This window comes from Rhinolophus hipposideros (genome assembly GCF_964194185.1).
Source record: "Rhinolophus hipposideros genome assembly, chromosome: 3".
In the NCBI taxonomy this organism is placed as follows: Eukaryota; Metazoa; Chordata; class Mammalia; order Chiroptera; family Rhinolophidae; genus Rhinolophus; species Rhinolophus hipposideros.
In genome coordinates this window covers 102,872,918-102,896,021 of record NC_138049.1, presented here as the reverse complement: position 1 = coordinate 102,896,021, position 23,104 = coordinate 102,872,918, and the positions used below count along the sequence as shown (strand labels likewise).

General features: G+C 43.3%; 1 protein-coding gene across 10 annotated transcripts in view; it reads left to right on the top strand.

The window, feature by feature from the left end:
- MAPK14 (mitogen-activated protein kinase 14) overlaps positions 1-16,573 on the top strand; it is a 66,117-nt gene extending 49,544 nt beyond the window's left edge. For 4 of the 10 annotated variants that reach the window (XM_081044464.1, XM_081044473.1, XM_081044470.1 and 1 more), the window contains 4 exons: positions 2,197-2,276; positions 9,553-9,631; positions 13,116-13,289; positions 14,177-16,573. In XM_081044464.1, coding sequence (XP_080900590.1) covers positions 2,197-2,276; positions 9,553-9,631; positions 13,116-13,289; positions 14,177-14,244 — 401 coding nt within the window. In that variant the 3' untranslated portion in view covers positions 14,245-16,573. Of the gene's footprint in view, positions 1-2,196; positions 2,277-3,041; positions 3,728-6,223; positions 6,304-9,552; positions 9,632-11,670; positions 11,739-13,115; positions 13,290-14,176 lie in introns of those variants that run through there. The other 6 variants (XM_081044466.1, XM_081044472.1, XM_081044469.1 and 3 more) reach the window with 4 other exon arrangements.
- Positions 16,574-23,104: the final 6,531 nt, after the last annotated feature.

Sequence of the window (23,104 nt, the reverse complement as noted above, 5' to 3'; positions counted from 1 at the left end):
CTTGTAGGACAGCTGCCCAGTTCCATTTATTTCTGAAGAGTGTGAGCAGTGTAACTGTTTGTAAACTGAATTATTTTAAATAAGCAAAGAGGATCTTGTACTAAATTCTATTGTAAAATAGTTATTTTCATTATTTGAGAGCAAGACCATATCCATCCTCCTTTTTGCTCTGTCCTCATTTGTATGCTGTATAATTTTTTCCTCCTCAAACCGGAACTAAGAAATCGGTATTGAAATTTTAACCTCCAGAATACATTGATTTTTGCCATTTGCAGATGACAAAGTTCTCTGTTCTTAATTCAGAAATAACTCACGTGAGTGGACTTTTTTTTTTTTTTTTTAACGAGGGTGCAGCTCACAGTAGCCCACGCAGGGATTGAACCAGCAAACCTGGTGCTGCCAGCACCACGCTCTGACCAACTGAGCTAACCGGCCACCCCAGGATTTGTTTTTAATTTATCTTTATTTTCTATAGAACACATGTTGTTTGGGTCTAGGGTGGGGTTAGGCAAACCTTTTCCTAAAGGGCCAGATAGTAAATATTTTAGGCTTGGGGACCATGTGGTTTCTGTTTTAACTGCTCAGTTCTGCTGTGCAGGGTGAAAGCAGTAACTGACAGTACATAAACGAATGGGCATGGCAATGTGCCAATAAAACTTTATTTTCAGAACAGGCAGCAGGTTGGGATTTGCTGACTCCTGTCTAGAATTTTCTTCCACTTACGTTAATTTCATATGTGGGGAAGAAAATAAAAAGAATAGGGTGAGATGCCAGTGATATTGCATAAGTAATTCCTGTATATTAGGCAACTGTGGCTTGCAGAGGCCCTTATTTTTAAGTTATGCTGTATTGCTTTTATATGTGTAATCATAAGAAATATTTTCTGCCATCCTCCCTTCCATCCTACTCTACCTTCTCCTTAAATATTTTAAGTGCCCGTCATGTACCAGATGTTATGCTAAGCCCTGGGGATATGTGGTCAACAGGCAGAGTGGCTTCTGCCCTCAGAGGGCTACAGATCAGCGGAGGTGACAGTCAGTAAGCTAAGTAGTTACCGATTACTGTGAGGTTTTCAAGCAGTGTGCTGAGATAGGAGTGGGTGGACTTCTTTATGTAGTGCTGGGGGAGGCCTCTCTGACGAGGTGAGGTTTAAGCTGAGACCTGACTTTGAGAAGGACCTAATCATGCAAAAACCTGACAGGTTTCTTGACAGGAATCAGAAGGTAGTCATTCTCTCCTTTCCCCCGAATGTCAGCATAAACACGGAGTAACTATTCCCATTGGCACAGAGATTATTAAAAGGTATTTCGTAAGATGTTTTTTCTCTCCCTTTTAATTTCCCTCTTAGGCAGGGCTCAAAGCAGTAAGAGCAAATGGAAGTTTTTGTCTTCCTGTTAACATGGGCACATGCATTCTGAGTATACACGGAAGAGTTGGTTACCAGAATAAAGGTTTGGGTGCTGTGCCCGGTTACTTAGAGCCTTTGGGATGTGTGAGTTTTGCTAATGCTGTTACGAGGTTGAAACCCGGTAGGTCCTGCTTTATTCGGGCACTCCTGAAGTTCACACGGATGCAGTGGGGGAGTGGGGCCCTCTGCTGGCTGTCACTCACAGTTCTCTGCCCGCCACGGCCAGTGCAGAGAGAGAGGTTGCCTGGGGGACACGGCCACGTGGGTAGGCTCTGGGAGCCTCACAGGCCTCTGCCATAGCACAAGCTCCCCGGGCCACGCCTCGGAGGCGGGTTGACGGGTAGGCCTGTACAGCCCTGGCTTCTGTGCCCTGTTGCTTCTTTCTTACCTTTGGCGCCCTCCTTCCCACTGCCCTTTACGTCCCTGGCGGCTGATGCTTTGGTGGAAGGCGAGGTGTGGGCTGCGTACAGGGACTGTGTGAAGCTCTGTGTTTCCCCTGCCGTCTGTGGCAGCGAGAGTCGCTTCACTTTCCTAACGCGGATGTTGACAGATGCACAAAATGAATATAAGTTGGACACGTGTGTGATCATACTTTGACTCTTTGTACAGGAGGAGCGGGTTCTATTTGAAGTGACCATCCTTGCCTAGATGAATTCACCGTTTTGGCTGGCTTTGGGGTTTTTAATTTTTGTTACGGGGGTATTTTGTTTGTTTGTTTGTTTTTGGTTTGTTTGTTTGTTTTCCATTTTTATTTTGTCCCAACATTTTCCTTTATAGTCCACCATTAGATATTGATCAGTTGAAGCTCATTTTAAGACTCGTTGGAACCCCAGGGGCTGAGCTTTTGAAGAAAATCTCCTCAGAGTCTGTGAGTTGATGCTTTGATTGTAATTACCTGCCCTGTTGGGCACCTCTGTCACTTGCCTTCCATCAATCTGTACTTTGAACCGGGGATGTTTTTAAGCACATGTGCCCTTTGCGTGCTGTCTCCCAGGATGAGGTGTAAGTGTGTACGTGTGCGCATGCTTGCGCGCGCGCACACACACACACACATACACACACGGTCACATGCAGGAGTGTGTTTTGTTTTCTCTCTACCTGGGTATGTACTTAGATCACGGAAGCCTGCATTGGACAGTAATATCCCAGTAAATGAGATCTGAGATTCTAATTAATTCCAGGAGATTTTTTTTTTTAATTCCAAGAGATTAATGGAAAACCTGTCTCCATTCTCCAACCCCGACTTCATCTTTCTCAGAAGTTTCACATATACTCCAGGGTTCTTTTCACATGTTGGTTAGTATTGGTTCTCAGAGCATGAGCTTCACCCTCTGTTAGTCTAAGGGCATCACTAAAGCATGGAATGTGCATTGTCTACACGCTATTGCCCTTTTCCGGAGGTTACTTGCTTTTCATGGGTTTACAATAGACAACTTGCACATCCTGTGTCACTTTCTAACAGGAGCGCTTCTCTACCCAGGCTCCAGACCGCCAGAGGTTCCACCCCACTCCTGACACCTCAGAGGCACAGGAGTCGGGTTGTAAATCCTTCCTCCCACGGCCTGCCTTTGTAATTACGAACTTGAATAACTTGAAAAAACGTTGGTGCTCATGCTTTCCTACCTCTGTGCAGGCATTGGCAGAGAAGCCATGGGAATGCCACCCTACTTCCTTGGGCTACGGTTTCCTGCTGTTGGTCATTTTCTTGGGCAGGAGACATGAAAGAAATCATCAAAGCCTGGCCTTTGTCCTTTTCCCCTCTGGCTGCTGCCAGGCAGTTGGATCAAAGGGAAAAAAGAGCTGTAGAGCCGAGCCTCAGTGGTGCCCTCCTGGAGCCTCGCCCCAGCATCTCTGACTGAAGGGGTCTTTGCCCAGTTGGGGACACTGCTGGGTAGCTTGAGGCAGGTGCTGCAGGTGAGTTTGCACTGTTCATCATCTCCCTGTCAGAAGCGAGAAGAACGTCGTCTGCTGCGTGTCGGGTACATTCCCTAAAAGGACCACAAAGCCCCCGGTATTTATGAATTTCCACACCGACGGACGTTGCTGGCCCTATTTTATTTTGTTTCATTGACTTATTGAAGAGGAGGAAGCCACAGCACAGAAAGGCTGGGACTTGCCTGCGTCATATGCTGAGTCACTTGGCAGAGCTGAGCATGGATCCCACATGTTCTGATAACACGATCTAAATTGTAATCTCCTGCGATTGCACTGTTGTAAGTCATTGTCAGGGGTACTGACCACAGTGTCAGCCGAAAGAGTGTTTTCTTTTGCTCTATGAAATGCAGAAGCTGTGTTGGAGTAAAGCAGAGAAGATAAGCGAAGATGCTTAGAGAGGACAGTGCTTTTTGTTTTCAATGCATTTGCTTAGAAAGATGAGCTAATAGAGAGGACGTGAGGGCAGGGGAGTGGTGTTGAGCAGGAGTTGGGATGAATACTGAATAGTGCTAATGAGACTGAGCTAGCACGTTCATTCCCTGCCTGGGATGCTTCCAGTAGCTCTTTCTCAGTCCCCCTCCCACTCCCAGCCATCTGCCCTAGAGATACGTGCTGTTAGTCAGTCCCAAGCATTTCTAAAAGAAAAGGTATGGGTCTAATAGTATTTATTTATCATGAATCCATCACTTATTTTTAAGAAAGAAACACCACCAAGTGTCTGACCGAATATTGAGATGTCTTTATCTTATGTGAAGTAGAGCACGTTATGTATTACAGAGCTCTGATAGAGAGTTGGGCATGGGAAACTTGAGTACCAGACTACAGAACTTGCTCCAATACTGTCGTATGGAGGATAGGAATAAGAAAGGGTGTTTTTTTTCCTACATAGTTATGGCGAGTGGGTAAAAGCAGTTTAAACATTCAAAAGGGTAGACAAGATCAATTTGATTTCAGTGACACTGCCCAAGTACCAGTTTATCTTAAAAGCACATCACGTGTGGAACACTTCATAGGTAAATAACAAAGCCAGGTGAGTAAAATTGTTGAAAGAGTTTACACATTGAAAGGAACATTCAGTTTTGAAGGAATGTAGTAAACAGAGAAGGGCAATAGTGATTTTCATTACTCCGGAAAAGTAGTGAAGTACTGATGGCATTGTTTGTATAGAAATTAAGTCGATAAATAGTAGGACATTTTCTGTAAGAAAACGCAATCATGGGTGGGCTGATTGCAAGCAAGCGAGGGTACGCCGTGAGGAGGGGATAAATGGGTCATGATGGAAGGCTGAGGAGATACAATTGTTTTGGTTGGTGACCCAGTACCTACACTAATTAGTGAAAGAACGAAAAGTCATATTAAGAAAGCAAAAGCCCTTTGACTGACTCACTCTCACATTTTTCTCTAGAAATTTATTCTTCCTAACTTCCTGACAAGAAGGGGTTATGACAACCCATTTGACTAGAGGAGACAAAAACAGAAAATGTACAGGCCTGGTATTTTTCCCAGGAAATGAGAGAGGTGGCAGGATTTTAACATTTTAAAACCCAAGTGGTACTCTATTGCTGGTTTACTTACTGACCCCTTTTGTTATTTCTCTTGGCATGCAGACTACTGTTTGTTATGTAACTTGTTTAAAAATCTAAACTTTGTTGTGAGAACTTGAAAAGAACCTCATACCACTTTTGGATATGCCAGCCCCTAAGTCTTTGGGCTTAGGGTGGCACACACAGCCCGGCTGCTTCCTAACGCCCGGCCTTGAACGTGTAGTTGTAGTAATCTGACCGCTGGGAAATTTGAGTTCAGAGAATGAGCTAAAGTGGAAAAAACACTGAGGGGAACCACAAAGAAGCGAAGTCATTTGCCCAGAGTGCTTAATGAAGACGCCGCTGCTGCTGAAGGAGGATGTTAATAATTAGCAAGAAAGGGAATATAATAAAAAGGCTTTATTGAATTGTGTTGAGAGTTTTAAAAATCCCATCACTTCTGCTTTAACAGGAGTGACTACATGATAAACTAACAGTTCTCGTAATATTTTGGAGGAGGGGGAACTGTGTTAAAACTGATGGGACAGCGAAAAGAGAGAAGTTTGCAGTACGGCTTACGTAGGTCCTTGTACTTCTGGAAGGCCTCCTATGCCTTTGTCACAACTGCAGAGTGTTTGCCCCAGCTGTTTGTGAGGTGAAGTCAGTCTGACCACCTGTTAGAGACCTGTGGGAGAAGTCACTGGCACATGCTGTAGCACCGCCAGCAGCCTGTGACTTGTATTTTGTCTTTGCCGTTGGCGTCTAACTTCCCCCATCTCCCCTTTCTTCATTCACCTGTGTGTTTGTGGCATGTATTTCAAATGTACCACTACTAATGTCTTTGAAACTTGGCATTGCTTATCAGCCCACACTCCTACCTGTCTTACATTGGGGCCGGGGGAGGGGGCGGGTGCCATGGAGAATCACCAGAACCTGTGCCACAAAAATTGAACCTCTTCCTTCAGTGGACCTATTGGATCTATTCTTTTGTCCAAAGTTGTATCATATTTTTCTGAATCATCTCCATTTACCCCACAAGCAAACAGGTTTTGGCCATCAGTACCTGAAAACAGTTCTCTGGCTGGCATCCTGGGCCAAGGGGGGGCCTGAAATAGTTAATGTTAAAGATGATGCTAAAACCAAAGAAAAATGTTCTCATCCACACGGCCCGTCACTGGTACATGTCCAATAACTCATGCCATTTACAGAAGCATGCAGCCTTGGGCTCTGGCCTGGGTGGGTGGGATGGGTGGGGAGTGGGTTTTCTGTTTGTTTGGGGGTGGCTTTTGGCCTTTTTGAAAACTTGAGAGTGATGTTTTGCACTGTGTTTAACAATGCCCTTGACTAGGCATCTAAGATATTAACCAGCTTCAGCAGATAATGCGTCTGACGGGGACACCCCCTGCTTATCTCATTAACAGGATGCCAAGCCATGAGGTGAGAACAAATAGACTGCACAGGGACCTGTCCTTCCGAAGGCCACGTGCTCGTTTGATTGCCACTGTATAACCAACACGGTTTTTAATGTCACTGAATGCTTGCATGTGCCTTGAGGGCTACTGAGGGACCTGCTTGTGTGCTATTTCAGGATGTTGGCATTTGGGATAAAATGTCATCCAGTTCTCTAGATTGAGAATATATATAATTGATAGACTTGTCCGCAGAAAATGATGTTACTTTGATATTTGGGTTTTATGAACTTAGTGCTCAAGAGGCTGTTTTGTGTTTTCCTAGTTTCTCTGCCTTGCAGGTAGGGTGTGCTACCATCTGATGACTTTCGGCCGGATGTGCAGTTAACCGAAGGCCATTGGCATGCTTTCCTAGTCATCAACATTTTTTTTTTAATGATCAAATGATCTTCATTAAAAAAAAACACTATAAAATATCCAACACTAATAAGTATTATATGTAAAAGATATACAAATAACACAGAATAAATATGAACGCTTACATAGGGTTAGGTGCCCTTTTTTTTACTAATTCTTAACTAATCCACCTCTAGTTTTATCAACAGGGATGATTAGGGCACTGTTTCCTAAGGTGCCCTCAAGATTTTGGGGAACCTGGTTAGCATCGCAGAGACCCTTCCCAGCAGCCTTGTTTTTACGTCAGCTGTATTCAGGTGGCCTTATTCACCTCCCTTATCTTATGAGAGGGATGGCTGTTCTCTTTACCTCTGCTTTCCCTTCACCTGTTCATCTACGAGGGGTGATCAAACAATACGGTGAGTGTTTAAATAAAAAAAATCATCACGGTAAAAGACGCAGTGCCATGAATCCCCCTCAGAATACTCCCCCTCGCTTCGAACACACGTATCCCATCCTTCTTGCCACTGTCTGAAGCGGTTCTGGAAGGCCTCTTTCGTGAGTGTCCTTAGTTGCGCTGTCGTGGCTGCCTCGATGTCCTGAATCATTTTGACTTTGGGGAAGGAGCCAGAAGTCGCACGGTGCCAGATCTGGTGAATGAGGTGGATGAGGACACACTGTAATGTTCTTATTGGACAGAAATTGCTGTACCAGCAGCAGTGTGTGACCCAGAGCATTGTCATGATGGAGGATGATTTACAGCAACACTAAAACATACCTTCTCTCAACCGTAGCTCATACCTGACTGACTGCACCAAACAAGCTGAAACTTGTCACACATTGTTACTAAAGTTCGATGTGCTGTTTCCTGTATTGAAGATCCCCGCCTTTCCGTTGGATGGCACTCAGCAGCAGCATTCAGCGTATTTCATGATCACAGCAGAAAGACTCCGTGTCACACATCGCTTCTGGTATGGCAATTTCTGTCAAATAAAAACAATACAGTGTGTCCTCATCCACCTAATTCACCAGATCTAGCACCATGTGACTTCTGGCTCTTTCCCAAAGTCAAAATGACCATGAAAGGTAAATGTTTTGAATCGATTCAGGACATCGAGGCAGCCATGACAGCCAACTAAAGACACTCATGAAAGAGGACTTCCAGAACTGCTTCAGAAAGTGGCAAGAAGGATGGGATACGTGTGTTCGAAGCGAGGGTGAGTATTTTGAGGGGGATTAATGGCAATGTGTCTTTTACTGTAATAAATTTCTATTTTATTTAAACATTCACAGTATTTTTTGGTTACATCTTATATATGCTCAAGTAGGAAGGGATTACAGCCATGTAGATACTCAATTCCTAGAACTTTCGTTTTGAATTAGAAAGCTTCTCAACTGCTTTTCAAAGCGGCTGTCTCCTGCTTGCTGCACATACAGTGACTAAGAAGGTGCAGTTGCCCTGGAAACCAGAACTTTTTCTAACCTTTTATGTGGTGTGTGTGTGTGTGTGTGTGTGTGTGTGTGTGTGTGTGTGTGTACTCGTACCTGTATTAAAACAGGAATTTTAAGGAGGAGCTTAAGAGATTCAAAGGAGTTTTATCAGCTACTCAGATGAACTGATCATGGGATTTATTCATTGAAACAGGGAAGGCCATAGACATAATTTAATACCTAATATCTGAAGCACACATTTATGAGTTACATAGTATTTATATGATCATTCTTAAGACCAGTTTTGTTTTTGCCTTGATTAGAGCTGCCAGTCCTTGAAAGAATCTGGCATCTTAAGTTCCTTAGAATGAAATTCAGAAATTTGGAAGTTGAAACCTCCTTAGGACATGAAGGCTTCAGTGATCGCAGCTAATGTTTACTGAACTCTCACTGTGACCCAAGTACTGGGCGAAGGAAGTACTGGTTTGTTATCTGTAATCCTTCCTTCAGCATGTGAGGTGGGCACTGTTACTAATCCCTTTTGACAGATGAGGAGCCCAAGACTTCAGAAGAATAAGTAACTTGTCCAAAGTGATCAAGTCAAGATTCAAACTCAAGTCTGTCCCACCCCCGGGACCAAACTTAGAACAGCTGTATTGGTAATATAAATGTTGTGTTAGAATTTTAGTTTGATGGTCTTTTATGAGTTTTCTCTTGCTTGTGCATCACAATAACCATATGATACAGGCAAGCCAAACACTAACATCTAATAGTAGTATTCTGCAGCTAAGTTAATAGCCATGTTACTTGAGACTTGCCGAAGATGTAGCTTATAGGGGAAGGATTTCTGCCTAGGCCATGTAACTTAGAATCCACTATTCTTGATTACTCTTATTAAGTTGATTTAGTATTTTTAAAATGTGTTTGAGCCTCTTAGAATAATATACTAAGAAGCTTATGTTTACTTTCTTGTTAGCAAGATTACTTTGTTAGCAAGGTTTAATATTGATATCCTTTCGACGTATTCAGAGCATCTCCTGAGATCAGCATCATCAAAAGACTGCCAGTCCTAGACTTTCTTTTGGAATACCAAATCCTGTGCCAATTTTAGCTTTTCAGGAAGGCTGTGTGAGGAAGGGCTACTTCTTAGATAGCTTGGCCTCATTTTTCAAACTTCTGATCCAATGATCAGAAAGCTAATGAAAGGGAACTTAATTGGTTAGCATTCTCGTTCCCTTGAAACAGAACTGTGAGGTGTAGCAGGGAGATAAATACAGGTGGTGATCATGAATAAGAGCGGCAGTAAGAAGTCGTTAATGAACATCGAAGAGCGCCATGAACACGGGAGCGAGCAGACTCTGTCAGTTAACACTTGTTCTCGACAGGACCGAGGTGCTCTGAGGGCAATAGCATGGAACTAAGCCATTTTGAAAACCCTTTGTTTTTACAGGCAAGAAACTACATTCAGTCTTTGACCCAGATGCCGAAGATGAACTTTGCAAATGTGTTTATTGGTGCCAATCCCTTGGGTAAGTTGCCCATATCCTCATCTCATGGATGTCAAGTTGGTTATGATGTAACTTAGGGATTGGAAAGCCTGTGACCTGTGTTCACAACTGCTGTCGTTTTATGGCTTCCCAAGCAGAGGGGAAGAACAGCTAAATCGCCGATGGGTGTTTGGTGAGCCCAGTGTGCTCTGCGCTGCTTGTAGCTTCCTGGTGCTACAGGTCCTGTCATCCTCATGTACTTTTCCCTTCCCCCCTTCTAACCTCAGAGACTTAACCATTCTCTCTTTGGGGAGCTAATTTGCCACCTCAGACTTTAAGGAGTGGCGCCGTATTTCCTCCTGCCACCATCGCTTCCAGGGTCCTTGGCAAAGGGATGTATCAGGGATATGTACTGCCTTGGCTACAAAAGGAGTTGCTTTGTCCCTGAAAGCTGGGGGCTGATGTGCGCTTCCGTCAGCCCCCTGAAAGTGGAATCGCCTAAGGCTCTAATCCCCTGACTCCAGGAGAAGGCAGTGCACAGCGCTGTGTAATGAAGGACACAGAAAACCAGGCCAGGCCCTCCTGACAGGGCGCGAGCAGTGCTGTGATAATAGTATGATCCCCCTCTCCCTTCCTGAAGATTGTGTTACAGAGGGTCACCCTCTGCTCAAGCGTTCCAGCAGCTGTGCTTCACGTTTAGTTTTATCCTTCTGAGGGCTGGCAGCCCTGAGGACCTCTTCAGAAGTTGGAGTGAAGGCTAAGTGGTTTTCCCTTTTCAAGTGCTTCACCCGCAGTGATTGTTGACAGTGGTTTCAGTGTTGGTGTGACAATTCTTATTATAGCAGAGATGGTCACACTCTCTGAAGCGCTGGGCCGTATGGGTGAGTTCATGGCGGCCTCGGAGACGGAGTTTGTCAGATCTCAGCTGGGTCACGCTCACATCCACAAACACATCAGAGTGTGGAGGATTCTCCTGGGGTGGATTTAGGTACGCAGCTGCCCGGTGTGTCCCACTGGCTTTGTATGATTTACTTGAGCCGTTACCTCCCTCGAGGATCTGTGAGAAGCTCTCTTTAAGGAGAGTCGTAAGTACTCCAACAATTTGGGAACTGATGCTGTATGCGGTAGCTTTCTTATCTGTCATTCTGTTCTGAATTTTTGTTCATCATTTCAGCTCATGTTTTAGACACGGCAGTGCTTACTGCCTGAGTTCCTGTTAGCCCACTCAGAGATTTGTTAATTCGTTTTTCTGGGGAAGAGGGGATATGTTTGCGTTCCAGCGGCTTATTTAGGTCACATCCATCCTGATAGGTGTCCCTTTCTCTGGAATCGTGACATGTCAACATTCCAAAGAACTAGATATTACTTAGCAATACAGACTGCCAGTGAGTTGAGTGGAGGCTTTGGGCTGTGTGGTGCTCAGCACTGCGGTTCTCAGAATTTAAATGCCTCACAGCCCCCTGCCAAACAGCGATGTGATGTAAAGAGTCTCTTCTTGCAGACTTCTGAGAGCACGGTGTTACTGACCACAGACGCACCCAGCATATTAACTGAGCGGGAATACAGCAGTAATGTAAATGTCAACACGTGTTTTGTCAGTCACTGACTTCGTATTTCACCATTATTCTCAAAACATGACTTAAAACTTAAATTGCCCTTTGATGTAGTGTACGTATTTGTATCTGTCAAGATCATAGAGGAATCTTTTTCTTACCCCTGGCCTTATTCCTCATCAAAGTATTGGTTATAAGGACATGGTACTTTTTACCATAGGGGCGCCAGAGATTCACCATGGGATTCACACAACAGCTGGTAAGGTTTACTTTTTCTAAGAAGAGAAAAAGAATGTATATCTAGGCAATTCTCCCAGTGCTTTAAAGAGTAAACATAACAAACTTGAATTGACACATGAATATTCACCTTGTTTTTCTATCCCTCTGAAAACCACATTTCTCCCTTGGATGACTCTGAAGTTCAGACTGCAGGGCGGGGGTCTTTTACAGCCTCCGCTGTACACAACAGTGGATCTCTTCAGGAAACTGTCTGCCCTTCACTCCCCTCCTGCCCACTTCCACTCTTAGGGGATCATCGACAATTTGCCACACCTCAGACGCTTTGTTTCACCAAAGTGATCCCTATGGTCGTGGAGGTACTTATCCTGCCGCCATTCTGAAACTCAAAACATATTCGTTTGAAAGAATGAGAAAAACCACCACTCTGTGACCCCAAGTGAGACATTTGCTGTGAAGGAAAGTCAGTGGATGCTAGAAGCCTTAAGTGAAGGGAACTAATGGTACCCATGTGATGCCAGGTATCCCACAGATTAGTTGCTTAAAGCAAAAAAGAAGTGTCTTAACCCAGTGATCAAATTTAGCATCCTTAATAACAGGACAGATGGCTTTAATGCACCATTCAGTACACAGAGTCACCTATGAAATAGTCTTGCCAAAAATGTTAGGCTAGTTCTTACCCAATTTTTAGATCTAAGATGGTCTCCAGGAAATACAAGAGGGAGAGGCAAACAAAGGTGTGATGGCACCAAGAAGCAATCAGACCAATCCCGAACGATGGATGTTCTCAAGACACCTGTACGGTCTTTGAGGTCAGAGTTAGCAAAATCAGAGGTTAGAGGTGCAGGGATTTTTCTAGATTCAGGGAAACTAAAGAAACCCAATAAAAAAAAGTGTATGGCCCTTAATTGGATTCTGATTTGAACAAACTAGGTGTAAAAGACAATTTTGGAATAACTGGAGAAATTTTAACCTGAACTGGACTTTAGATGATATTTGGGATTATTTATTTGTCAGATATAACTGTTTTATGATTATATAGGAAAGTGTCATATGTAATATTTAGGGATAAAGTATCATGTCTATAATTTTATTTTTAAATGGTCCAGTAAACAGTACATATATAGATAAAGAAATGTAAAATGTGAATTGTTGGATATGGGTGGTGAGCATAGGAGTATTCGCTGTATTGTTTTGTATATTGAAATTTTTAATAGTGAACATTTAAAAATATCATTTTTTCCAAATACTATGTCTCTTACCCACACATCCATGTAAAACCCCTCATTTTGTCCATCGTTTGATGATGCATTTGATGAGTATTCATTTGCCTTCTGTTAGTAAATAAATAGTGAAGGGGGACAAAAAAGATGAAAACTTAAAAACTAGCCCTACTTATCTCTTCTAGTTTACCTTAGCTGTAGGCTTTCATTGTGACATAGTTTGACAGTAGTGGTTAACAGCCTGACATTGGCATTCCACAAAAGCTTGTTCAAACAGAATCTCAGTTATTTTCTTAAGTTCTTCTTCAGTAATGTATCCTTAAAAAATACAAAATACATACGCACACACATATCAAGGAGAAAAGTCATAATATATCTTAGAGCAGACACTTTGGAAGAGAATTTTTGTTTAGGTTCGAAGGGTCAAAACTATGTGTTTGCTTCCTAAGGCGTAATTTTTTGGTAACGTTAAAAACTTCTTTTTTCTTTCTCATTTGTGGTTCGAATTGACAGCTGTCGACTTGCTGGAGAAGATGCTTGTCTTGGACTCAGATAAGAGAATCACGGCAGCCCAAGCCCTCGCACATGCCTACTTTGCCCAGTACCATGACCCTGACGACGAGCCCGTGGCCGACCCTTACGATCAGTCCTTTGAGAGCAGGGACCTCCTGATAGATGAATGGAAAAGTAAGTTGTAATGGCAGGGTTAACATCTAACTTGAGGACTTAGATTTAAAAATCTTTCCTAAGAGAGCCACTCACCACAAGCTGGGGGGGAAATCAAATGTCTGGCTCTACACAACTCGATAAACCTTGTGCATAGGGTCTCTGATGCAGAGAATGTGTTCCTCTGATGGAAACCGTTGTAGACGATGACATTCTTTGGACCTTTGACCTGCTGATATCGGGTCTCATTTTGCACACAGCCCCTCACATCTGCTTACATCTTGGAGTTCTCAGAATCTTTGCATTTAGAACCTCTCTCTGAGATAAGGAGGGAAACAGTATTTTTACAGTTTCGCAATTGGTAGAACAGGGGCAAAGAGAGTTTCTATCTTATCTGTTACCTAGAGCTAGTTAGGGACACAGCCAGAAATGGAACCTAAGACTCCTATGTCCAATCTCATACATTCTTTCCATAAAATACAAATTCAGAACGCCAGTTCAATCCCCAAAGCCAGGATTGTCTGTTGTTGTATTAGGTTGGTGCAAAAGTAATTGCGGTTTTTGCAATTTTTTTTTTTTTTTAACCTTTTAAACCTCAGTTACTTTTGCACCAACCTACTAGCTTGTGGGAGCACTCTATTATTCTTGAGCTCGTTCTCCAGAAAGCTTTAAAGAGGAGGCACTGAAAGAAACACAAACTGGGTGCGTGTATATGTCTCCTTGAACGTCTGTGTAATCGCATGGTCCGTTCGGCTGTCACAGACAAGCAATGAGGTAGTTACTCGACATAGCGCATCAAACCACTAGCCTGGACAGGGACTGATGATCTTGGCTTAGAAATGATAGTGCCTGCCAACGAGGAGAACAGTCTGAGCGCTCACATCCTGCTTTTCCTTCCCAATGTCTAGGCCTGACCTACGATGAAGTCGTCAGCTTTGTGCCGCCACCCCTTGACCAAGAAGAGATGGAGTCCTGAGCACCTGGTTTCTTTGCTGTTGATCCCACTTCACTGTGAGGGAAAGGCCTTTTCACGGGAACTCTCCAAATATCATTCAAGTGCCTCTTGTTGCAAAGATTTCCTCCATGGTGGAAGAGGGGTGTGTGTATGTGTGTGTGTGTCAGTGTGTGCACGTGCACACGTGTGTTAGTATGTGGGTGTGTATGTCTGTCTGTCTTTGTGGGAGGGTAAGAAAATATGAGCAAACTAGGATCAGTGACTTTATGGGGAGTGACAGCTGTTCCGTGGCAGCCTCCGCTTGCTCTTTTGTGAGAGTCAGCTCTGGCAGGCGAGCGCTGCCATCTTGTTAGGGTTTGTTAGACGCCGAGTAAACAATGTTACATGTCCCAGATCCCGGTCATGCTTTTGCCACTTTGGCCTCTCCTGTGGCCCCACCTTGGTGTTGGGGTAGACCTGACCACACCCCCACAGGGGCGTAGAGAGAAGGCTCACACCTTCTGGCTGCTTCAGATCTGAAGCCGTCCCTCAGCGAAGCGTACAGCCAAAAAGGACCAACTGGCTTCTGTGCACTAGTCTAAGATTAACTTGCTCAGTGTGAATCTCGGAACTCAGCAGGTGTATCTGAAACTGTAAATATGTTTGTGCCTTAAACAGAGAGGAGAAAGTGTAGATAGTTAAGAGGGTGCAGCAAATGAAGTTCTGAGCCAGGCAAGTCGTCAGGGTGTCAGACGGCCCCTCGTGAACCGGGAGCCTTCAGAGGCACCATGTGTGCATGTGTGAGCATGCGTATATGTGCTTCTCTCTCTCTTCCTCAGCACCCCCCAAGGTGTTGCCATTTCTCTGCTTCCCCCCACCGTCAGTGCAGAGGTTTCCTGAGTATTGGCCCCATAGCCAGAAGCCGGTTCTTGCTGTCAGTGTACTTCCTGTGTGCTCTTTCTTTCTAGCAGAGTGACGATGTGTTTTGCACGTCTTGCTATTTGAGCATGCACAGCTGCTTGTTCTGTTTTTGGGGGGGAGGCCCTGGTGCCAAGCAAGTTTGCCAGTGAAGACTTCTTGGGTAGTTCAGAACCCACGTCACCTTGGCTGATGCTACGGGCAGGTGACATCATCTTCTCATCAGCCCCCAGTGCTATTTTGTGTTGAACACAATTGATACTCCAGGTGCTTTTGATGTGAAAATTATGAAGAAATGGAGCAGATGGCTGTATAACATTTTCATTCTTGCCATCTGGTTTTCAACCAACTATTTTGGGGAGCCATCACGGGAAAGATTAGGGCTTTTCCCAGGAATATCTCAGACTTTGGAAGACAAGTTGTTCTCTTCACTCCCATTAACCAGTGCTAAGAAATGCTGAAAATCAAAGTGAAAAATAAAAACTCATGAGGCCAGAAACTCCTTTTGCGATCTGTGTCTAGATATGGTTATTTACCAAAAAAGTAGCGAAGTGTCTTTTCCACTCTTCTTTGGAAAAGGCTCTTCTTGGCAGCTTAACATTGACTTCTTGGTCTTGGTTTAGGGAGAAATAAATTTTGTTTCAGAATTTTGTATATTGCAGGAATACTTTGAGAATGTGATTCCTTTTGATGGGGAGAAAGGGCAAATTATTTTAATATTTTGTATTTTCAACTTTATAAAGATGAAATATCCTCAGGGGTGGAGAAAAGTTGTTTTCATAATTTTCTGAATTTCAGGCACCTTGTAATATATAAGGGCCCGTGTATTTAAACCTTTTGTGAAATAAGAAAGTGTAAAGCCACTTCCAGTGTTGGCCTTGTGACAAAATTATGTATTTGGGCCAAGGTGTTTCCATTTTTCTGTCACAGTGCAGTGACACATGCACTCTAGGGGGACAGGGTAGGACCCCAAGTCACCTGGAGCAAGAAGGAAGGAGGCAGGCTGACGGTGATCACACCTCACCTGGAATTCTCCCCCTCTTTAAAGGAAGATGAATGCAAAGTCCTCATCTCCTTGATACACAGTTCAAATCCTCAGTCCCCAGCAAGATGAATTTTATCAGCCATGTTTGGTTGTAAATGCTAGAGTGATTTCCTACAGAAATATTGCTCTGAATATTTTTTCATAAAGGTCTGCAATTGTGACCATGTATGTTACGTATATGGAGGCTGAAGGCACCAAGGAGCCTGGACTCAGCTGGAGCCCATGGAAGAACTCCTTGGTTTCTGAGCATAATGCTCCCATCTCCTGATTTTTCTGAACAGGAAACCGAAGCGAGAATGCGGGAAACTGCTATTTTATTTGTATTCATGAACTTGGCTGTAATCAGTTATGCCATATAGGATGTCATACAATACCACTGGTTAAAATAAAGCCTATTTTTCAAATGTAGTGAGTTTCTCAATTTTATTTTTCTCTTGATTGTTTTTATTTCATGCACAATGTGGCTTTTTATCAAATGTTCTTTCAACTGTGGCTTGCCATGTTTCTGACAGATCTTAATATTACTCCTAAAATTTAAAAAACATTTATATAGCTCCTCACTTGTACCCTTTATGGTGAAGCAGATCTGAGTCTTAGATGGGGGTGGGTAAAGCACATAAACACGGTCTAACACGGCAGGCGCTGTGTTACTACGTGTGGATGGCAGAGTGGCCTAGGACAGGGGTCCGCAAACCATGGCCCAAGGGCTCAATTCAGTCTACCACGTGGTTTTGTGTATGCCGCTAAAAGTGGTTTACATTTATTTTAAATGGCTGAAATAAGAAGAGCAATATTTTTGTAGCATGTGAAAAATAATGTAAAATTCAAATTTCAGTAAATAAAGTTTTATTGGAACCCAACCACATGTATTGTCTGTGGCTGCTTCTGAGTGATGATGACAGTTAAATAGCTGTGACAGGGACAATACGGCCTACAAAGTGTAAGTTATTTCCTCTTTTACAGAAAAGGTTTGCCGACCCCTGGCCTAGGATTTCAATTTCCTCATCTGTAAAATGAAGTTTGTTTAAGTAGGTGTTTGGGTTCATTTCAGCTTTAAAATTATAAGACTATCTGTAGGAAGTATATTTTTATTTTTAATTTGCCAGAGAGAAGGTTAGATGTTTACATTGTTTATAAACTTTTAAGCAAATGTATTGATGAGTCTTGTCTTACGACTCTTGACAGTATTCTTCAAACTACTGAATTGCGTCACAGGGTTAAGGGGCCACGAGGTCTCACAACTGTTTTCAGGGTCTGTGTTGGTGTGCCCAGGGATGCTGACAGGCATCCCACAGTGCACTGTGAGGCCCAGCATGCAGCTGTATGTTTGTCCTGAGCTGTCTGGCCTGGCTGGCAGTTGGGAATGATGGCAGTGATAAAAGGCAAAGCAGGGGGCCGGCCCGGTGGCTCAGGCAGTTAAAGCTCCATGCTCCTAACTCCGAAGGCTGCCGGTTCGATTCCCACATGGGCCAGTGGGCTCTCAAACACAAGGTTGCCAGTTCAATTCCTTGAGTCCCGCAAGGGATAAGGGATGGTGGGCAGTGCCCCCTGTAACTAAGATTGAACACGGCATCTTGAGCTGAGCTGCCTCCCGGATGGCTCAGTTGGTTGGAATGCGTCCTCTCAACCACTAGGTTGCCAGTTCGACTCCATAAAGGGATGGTGGGCTGCGCCCTCTGCAACTAGAAAACGGCAACTTGACCTGGAGCTGAGCTGCACCCTCCACAACTAAGATTGAAAGGACAACAACTTGACTTGGAAAAAAGGCCTGGAAGTACTAACTGTTCCCCAATAAAGTCCTGTTCCCTTTCCCCAATAAAATCTTTAAAAAAAAAAAAAAAAAAAGGCAAAGCAAGCAAAGGCTCTTTTCTGTATCCTGTCCTCAGTGACTTCTTAAAGGGGTAAAAGAAAAGGCAACCAGTTGTCACTTGGCTTACATCAACCCTTCTAAAGATCAGACAATGGTAGGAAATATTTTGCCTTCACATACCAGACATGAGTGCCATGCCACAACTTTCTTCCCAGGCTTCCAAGAGTGGAGGGCCTATTGAGCTCAAGGAGAAAAATGACACCAGAAACAGCTCACCCAAAGTGAATCCACTTAAAGTAGGAACCAAAATTTTGTAGTATGTGGTGGGGATTGAAGAAGAGAATTCTGATTGGGCCTTTTATCATGAAAACCGAACAAAACTGGAAAAACATTCATAATTTCAAATACAGTGTTATTATAATGGACAAAGAATGAATCGAGTGTTTGGTTTTCAAGTGAAACTGTGTTTAGTGTCCTACAATATTCTCATTTGCTTTTGGCAGCATAATCTTAGAGGTAATTTCCGCAAACATATTGGAGGTCTTCCTCAGGTTTCCTAAGGAAGTCAATCTTGATATTCACATCGTTCTTTCATGTAAGTATCAGTAGTCACCTTATCCCTTTTCCCTTGATTGTTAACTGGTCTGAGTGCCAGATCCACATTTTTCCGTAGCTTTGCTTGAGATTTGAGCAATCTTCTGGCATTGTTTACCAAGTTCATCAAATCCACCATCTTTTGCAAGATTTGCAGTATAATCTGCATCATATTTGTGTTATTTGCAATGTAATCAATTAGAGACTAACAGGAGACAAGACTAGAATAGGTAGGATAGACACTGGGTTCAGATACTTAAGCAAGAAAAGGACTAATTTTACAAGGAGTCCGTTCATTAGTGAGTGTTTTCATGCAATGACTCACGTCTCTGTACAATCTGATAGCTACAAGGACTTGGCTAATGAATATACAAATAATGAAGACCGTTTCTGTTTATAATACAGATGGTTTGATACATATACCTTTTGAACTTAGCATTTACACTTCTCAGAAATTAGAGGCCTCACACGTATTCAAAGGAAAAGGTTATTCGGTGTTATGTTCTTCGTACTAGCAAAAACATTGGAAGGAAGCCACGTATCTGTCAATAAGGGCTTGCTGGGTAAGATAGTCATCTTTAAAGTGGAATACCATCCAGCTAGGTGTGGGTACCTGTGCAAGATGCAGTTATGAGAGAGAAAAAGGAAGTGGCAAAATAGCTAACCCGCCCCTTTTTGTGTTGATAGAAGGGTAGTATATGGTGAGTACAAACCCAGAGGGACACACACCAAACTCAGCAGTCATCTCTAGGTGGTGGGACTATAGGTGGCTTCACTTTTTGTGCAATTTGTTATGTTTGCTTTGTTTTTTCCTCTAACACTGAGTAATTTATTTTGGAATCAAAACGTTTTAATTTTGATAAAAGATTTGTATGGGGTCCTGTACATTTCAGGATGTTCAGCAGCATCCCAGACTTCTACTCACAAGACGACAGTAGCACGCATACCCCCTCTTCCCGTTAGGGCAGCCAAAAATGTGTCCCGACATTGCCACATATCCCCTGGGGGGCAAAATTGTCCCTGGTTGAGACCCACCGGTCTGAAGCTTGAGACATCCCTAGTCTTGCAGATACCAAAGCCTCTTTTGAAGAAATAATGAGGGTTAACACCTACTAACTTGTTATCACTTGAAGAAATGGCTTGCTATCTTGAGGGGAAATACAATTACAAAAGACCTTTTTAAAGACTTTTTAAAGTATGTCTCCTTGGGGGGAAAAGAAAGATATTAGGCAATTCAAAAGAAAGTATTCAATATTGGATCAAGGCTATTTCATTTCTCAAAACAAAAAAAAAATAGGTATTAAGTGATAAAGTTATCTTTTGTTCAGAAGCTCTGGCCATTATCCACAGATGGAAAATCTAGTGCTTAAGATGGGGTATGACTGTAAGATTTTCTTAGATCATGGGTTACCATGGAAAGAATACTGGGTTGTGAAGCCACACAGACCTGGGTTCAAGTCCTGGCCCAAGCTCTTGTCAGGTATGAGACCCTGGGATAATAGTTTCTAGCTTTCAGATGATTGTAAAGATGAAATGAAATAAACCCCAATGTGCCCAGTATGTTATGGACACAAGATACTGGTCAGTTTGCATCTCACTTGAGCTGACCTTGGACGTTGAGGCCGTCCTCTTAGAGTGAGTATGGGAACACTGTGAGTGTCTGAAACCAATTGGGAGGAGACGAGATGGTCCAGGGGCTAGCTCCAGAGCAGTTTCTGGAGAACTCCCATTATTGAGGCCAGTGGAACACTGCTGTACTGCAAACCTGTTTGATTCATTCAGTTTAGAGAATGTGCTTTGTTTAGAAGTCACTAAGCAGTTAAGTGAGGAAGTAACCTTAAGTCCAAGTTTGTAATTTTATGTATATACCTAGGGTGCCAAAAAAATGTATACACGTGGACACTTTGGTCAACGTTGCTCAAGCAGTAAGTAGTTTGCCATAATCAGAAGTGTCTGGACGCTGATGGTAACCACTGAGCACCTCTTGTGATTGCAGAAGTCAAACGTGACTTGTATTCATCTTTTGTTATCGGTATGTATTGACTATTACAATTTTAATACAGTTTTCCTGTCTTAAAAAGTGTATACCTTTTTTTGGCACCGTGTGTGTGCGTGCGCACACGCGCACACACACATCACCTTTGAATGTCATTTGAAGGAGGAAAATAAGTAAAACCACAGGGTCCCTCCCCCCAGCTCCTTGACAAAGACCAGTGGTTCTCAACTATCAGATCCAACACATTTCGTGTAATTAATATTTCATAACATCTCCTTTATGATCTTTTATGGAGTGAAATTCATGGGCACCGTGCACACAGTTTTAAAGAAAATATAAATGATGGTTAAAGGAAAAATATAAATACACCGATATGTAAATACTCAAGTATAACTACATAAAAGACGATGCAGTTAGATGCTTGCACCTGAACAGAATCACCTTGAATGTGACAACTGCATCCTGTCGTCTTGGCAACTCATACACCACGATTGATCAGTCATGTGACTTTCTGAAATTGGTGAACAACTCTTGGTAAAACTTCAAAGAAAACAAGTATTTTTTTTTTTATTTCCTCAGTTGTGATCCTGGAAATTTTAAGTATATTAATACATAAGAAACGGTTTGTGTTTCTTACATAAAATCAAGTTATAGTCTCGGCTCAGATCATCAAAAATGGGCTTTTCAGACAGGCCCGGTGGCTCAGGCGGTTGGAGCTCCGTGCTCCTAACTCTGAAGGCTGCCGGTTCAATTCCCACATGGGCCAGTGGGCTCTCAACCACAAGGTTGCCAGTTCGATTCCTCAACTCCCGCAAGGGATGCTGGGCAGCGCCCCCTGCAACTAGCAACGGCAACTGGACCTGGAGCTGAGCTGCGCCCTCCACAACTAAGCTTGAAAGGACAACAACTTGACTTGGAAAAAAGGCCTGGAAGTACACAGTGTTCCCCAATAAAGTCCTGTTCCACTTCCACAATAAAATCTTAAAAAAAAAAAAAAAAGGGTTTTTCTACCTACATGAATGTCCAGCAGGATGTATGTTGGCGCTATAAAGCAACTCTTGTTGAGAATCCCACTCTGCACGATGGCTCCTGAATGCTAAATATCAGTAAAGCCCTGGTCGTTGTGACAACCACAGATGACCCCCAGATTTCCCAAGCGCACACTTTGAAAACTGCTGGCGGATGAAATGACTTGAGGGATGTAGAACCCTAAGAAGTGAAACCTCTATATCAAAGGGCAGATCTGACTTTCTATTCTCTTTCCTTCACCTCCTTCCCCCTTCCCTACTAAAAAGTTATGTTATCGAACCCCTATTGTATGTTAGACAATTTATATCTTTACTTGTATATTCTGTACAAGTAACGTCTCAAGTTCTCATTCAGAGTCACATTACAACTGAGGCTGGAATCAATAGACCATCATGGTATGAACATTGGAGGACTCCTACCGTGTTTCCCCAAAAACAAGACATAGGCAAACAATCAGCTCTAATGCGTCTTTTAGAGCAAAAATTAATATAAGACCCAGTCTTATTTTACTGTAATATAAGACCCGGTCTTATATAAGACTGGATATAATATAATACCGGGTCTTACATAATATAAGACCTAGTCTTATATTAATTTTTGCTCCAAAAGACACATTAGAGCTGATTGTCCGGCTAGGTCTTGTTTTCGGGGAAACACGGTAGTTCCAGAGTTTTATAGCATTGACATTAAAAGTGCGTCTCTTGGTTTCTGAAAGAAAACCTAGCAACATGTATTCATTCTGCATCATTTCCCTAAGGACTTGCCGCGGCTGCAGGCCAGAGAGGAGAGGCATCAGGAGGGCACCACTGTCTGTGGCAGCCACAGCTGGGCACTTGGTGCCTGGTCTCATCAAGTGCATGCTGGCATCGCTCCCAGGTCCCAGCCCCGTCTCCCTCGCTTCCTTACTCATCTGGGGGAGAAATGCACTGCCAGCCCTCTGAAGAGAAGCAGGGCTAATGCAGCAGAGGCTGCAGCAGTCACCTTTTCCCTCCCTTCAGTGTCGCTCTCCACAGTTCCATGTCACTTCTCATTCTCTCTGGTCCTGGTCTATAGTTCAATGCCACTAGGCACTCCAGCTTTCTGGCTCTCCTGGTGTTTGTGTGTGATATTCCCTCTGCCTAGAAACCCCTGCTTCTCCTTCCCCACTCCTCCGGGCTAGCTATCAGTATCATTTCCTCTATACATCTTCCCTGGCCGTCCCCAACCTTGGATTAAGTGTCCCTTCTGTGTGCTAGTGTGCATTGATCACTGGTGGCACTGATCACGCTGCTTTGTCATCGCCTGGTGTTTGTATCGCAGGCTCAAGAGAAAAAACAAGATAAGGACACAGGCCCCGGAACCAGTCTGCCTGAGTTCAAATCCCAGCCTCTCTTGTCTCCTAGAAGTACAATCTTGGGCAAATTACTTAATCCCTCTGAATCTACCTCATAGGCTTGGTTGTTGTGAGAATTAACAGTTGAAACATGTAAAGCCCTTGGCATACATTAAATGCTCAATAAATGTTAGCTCA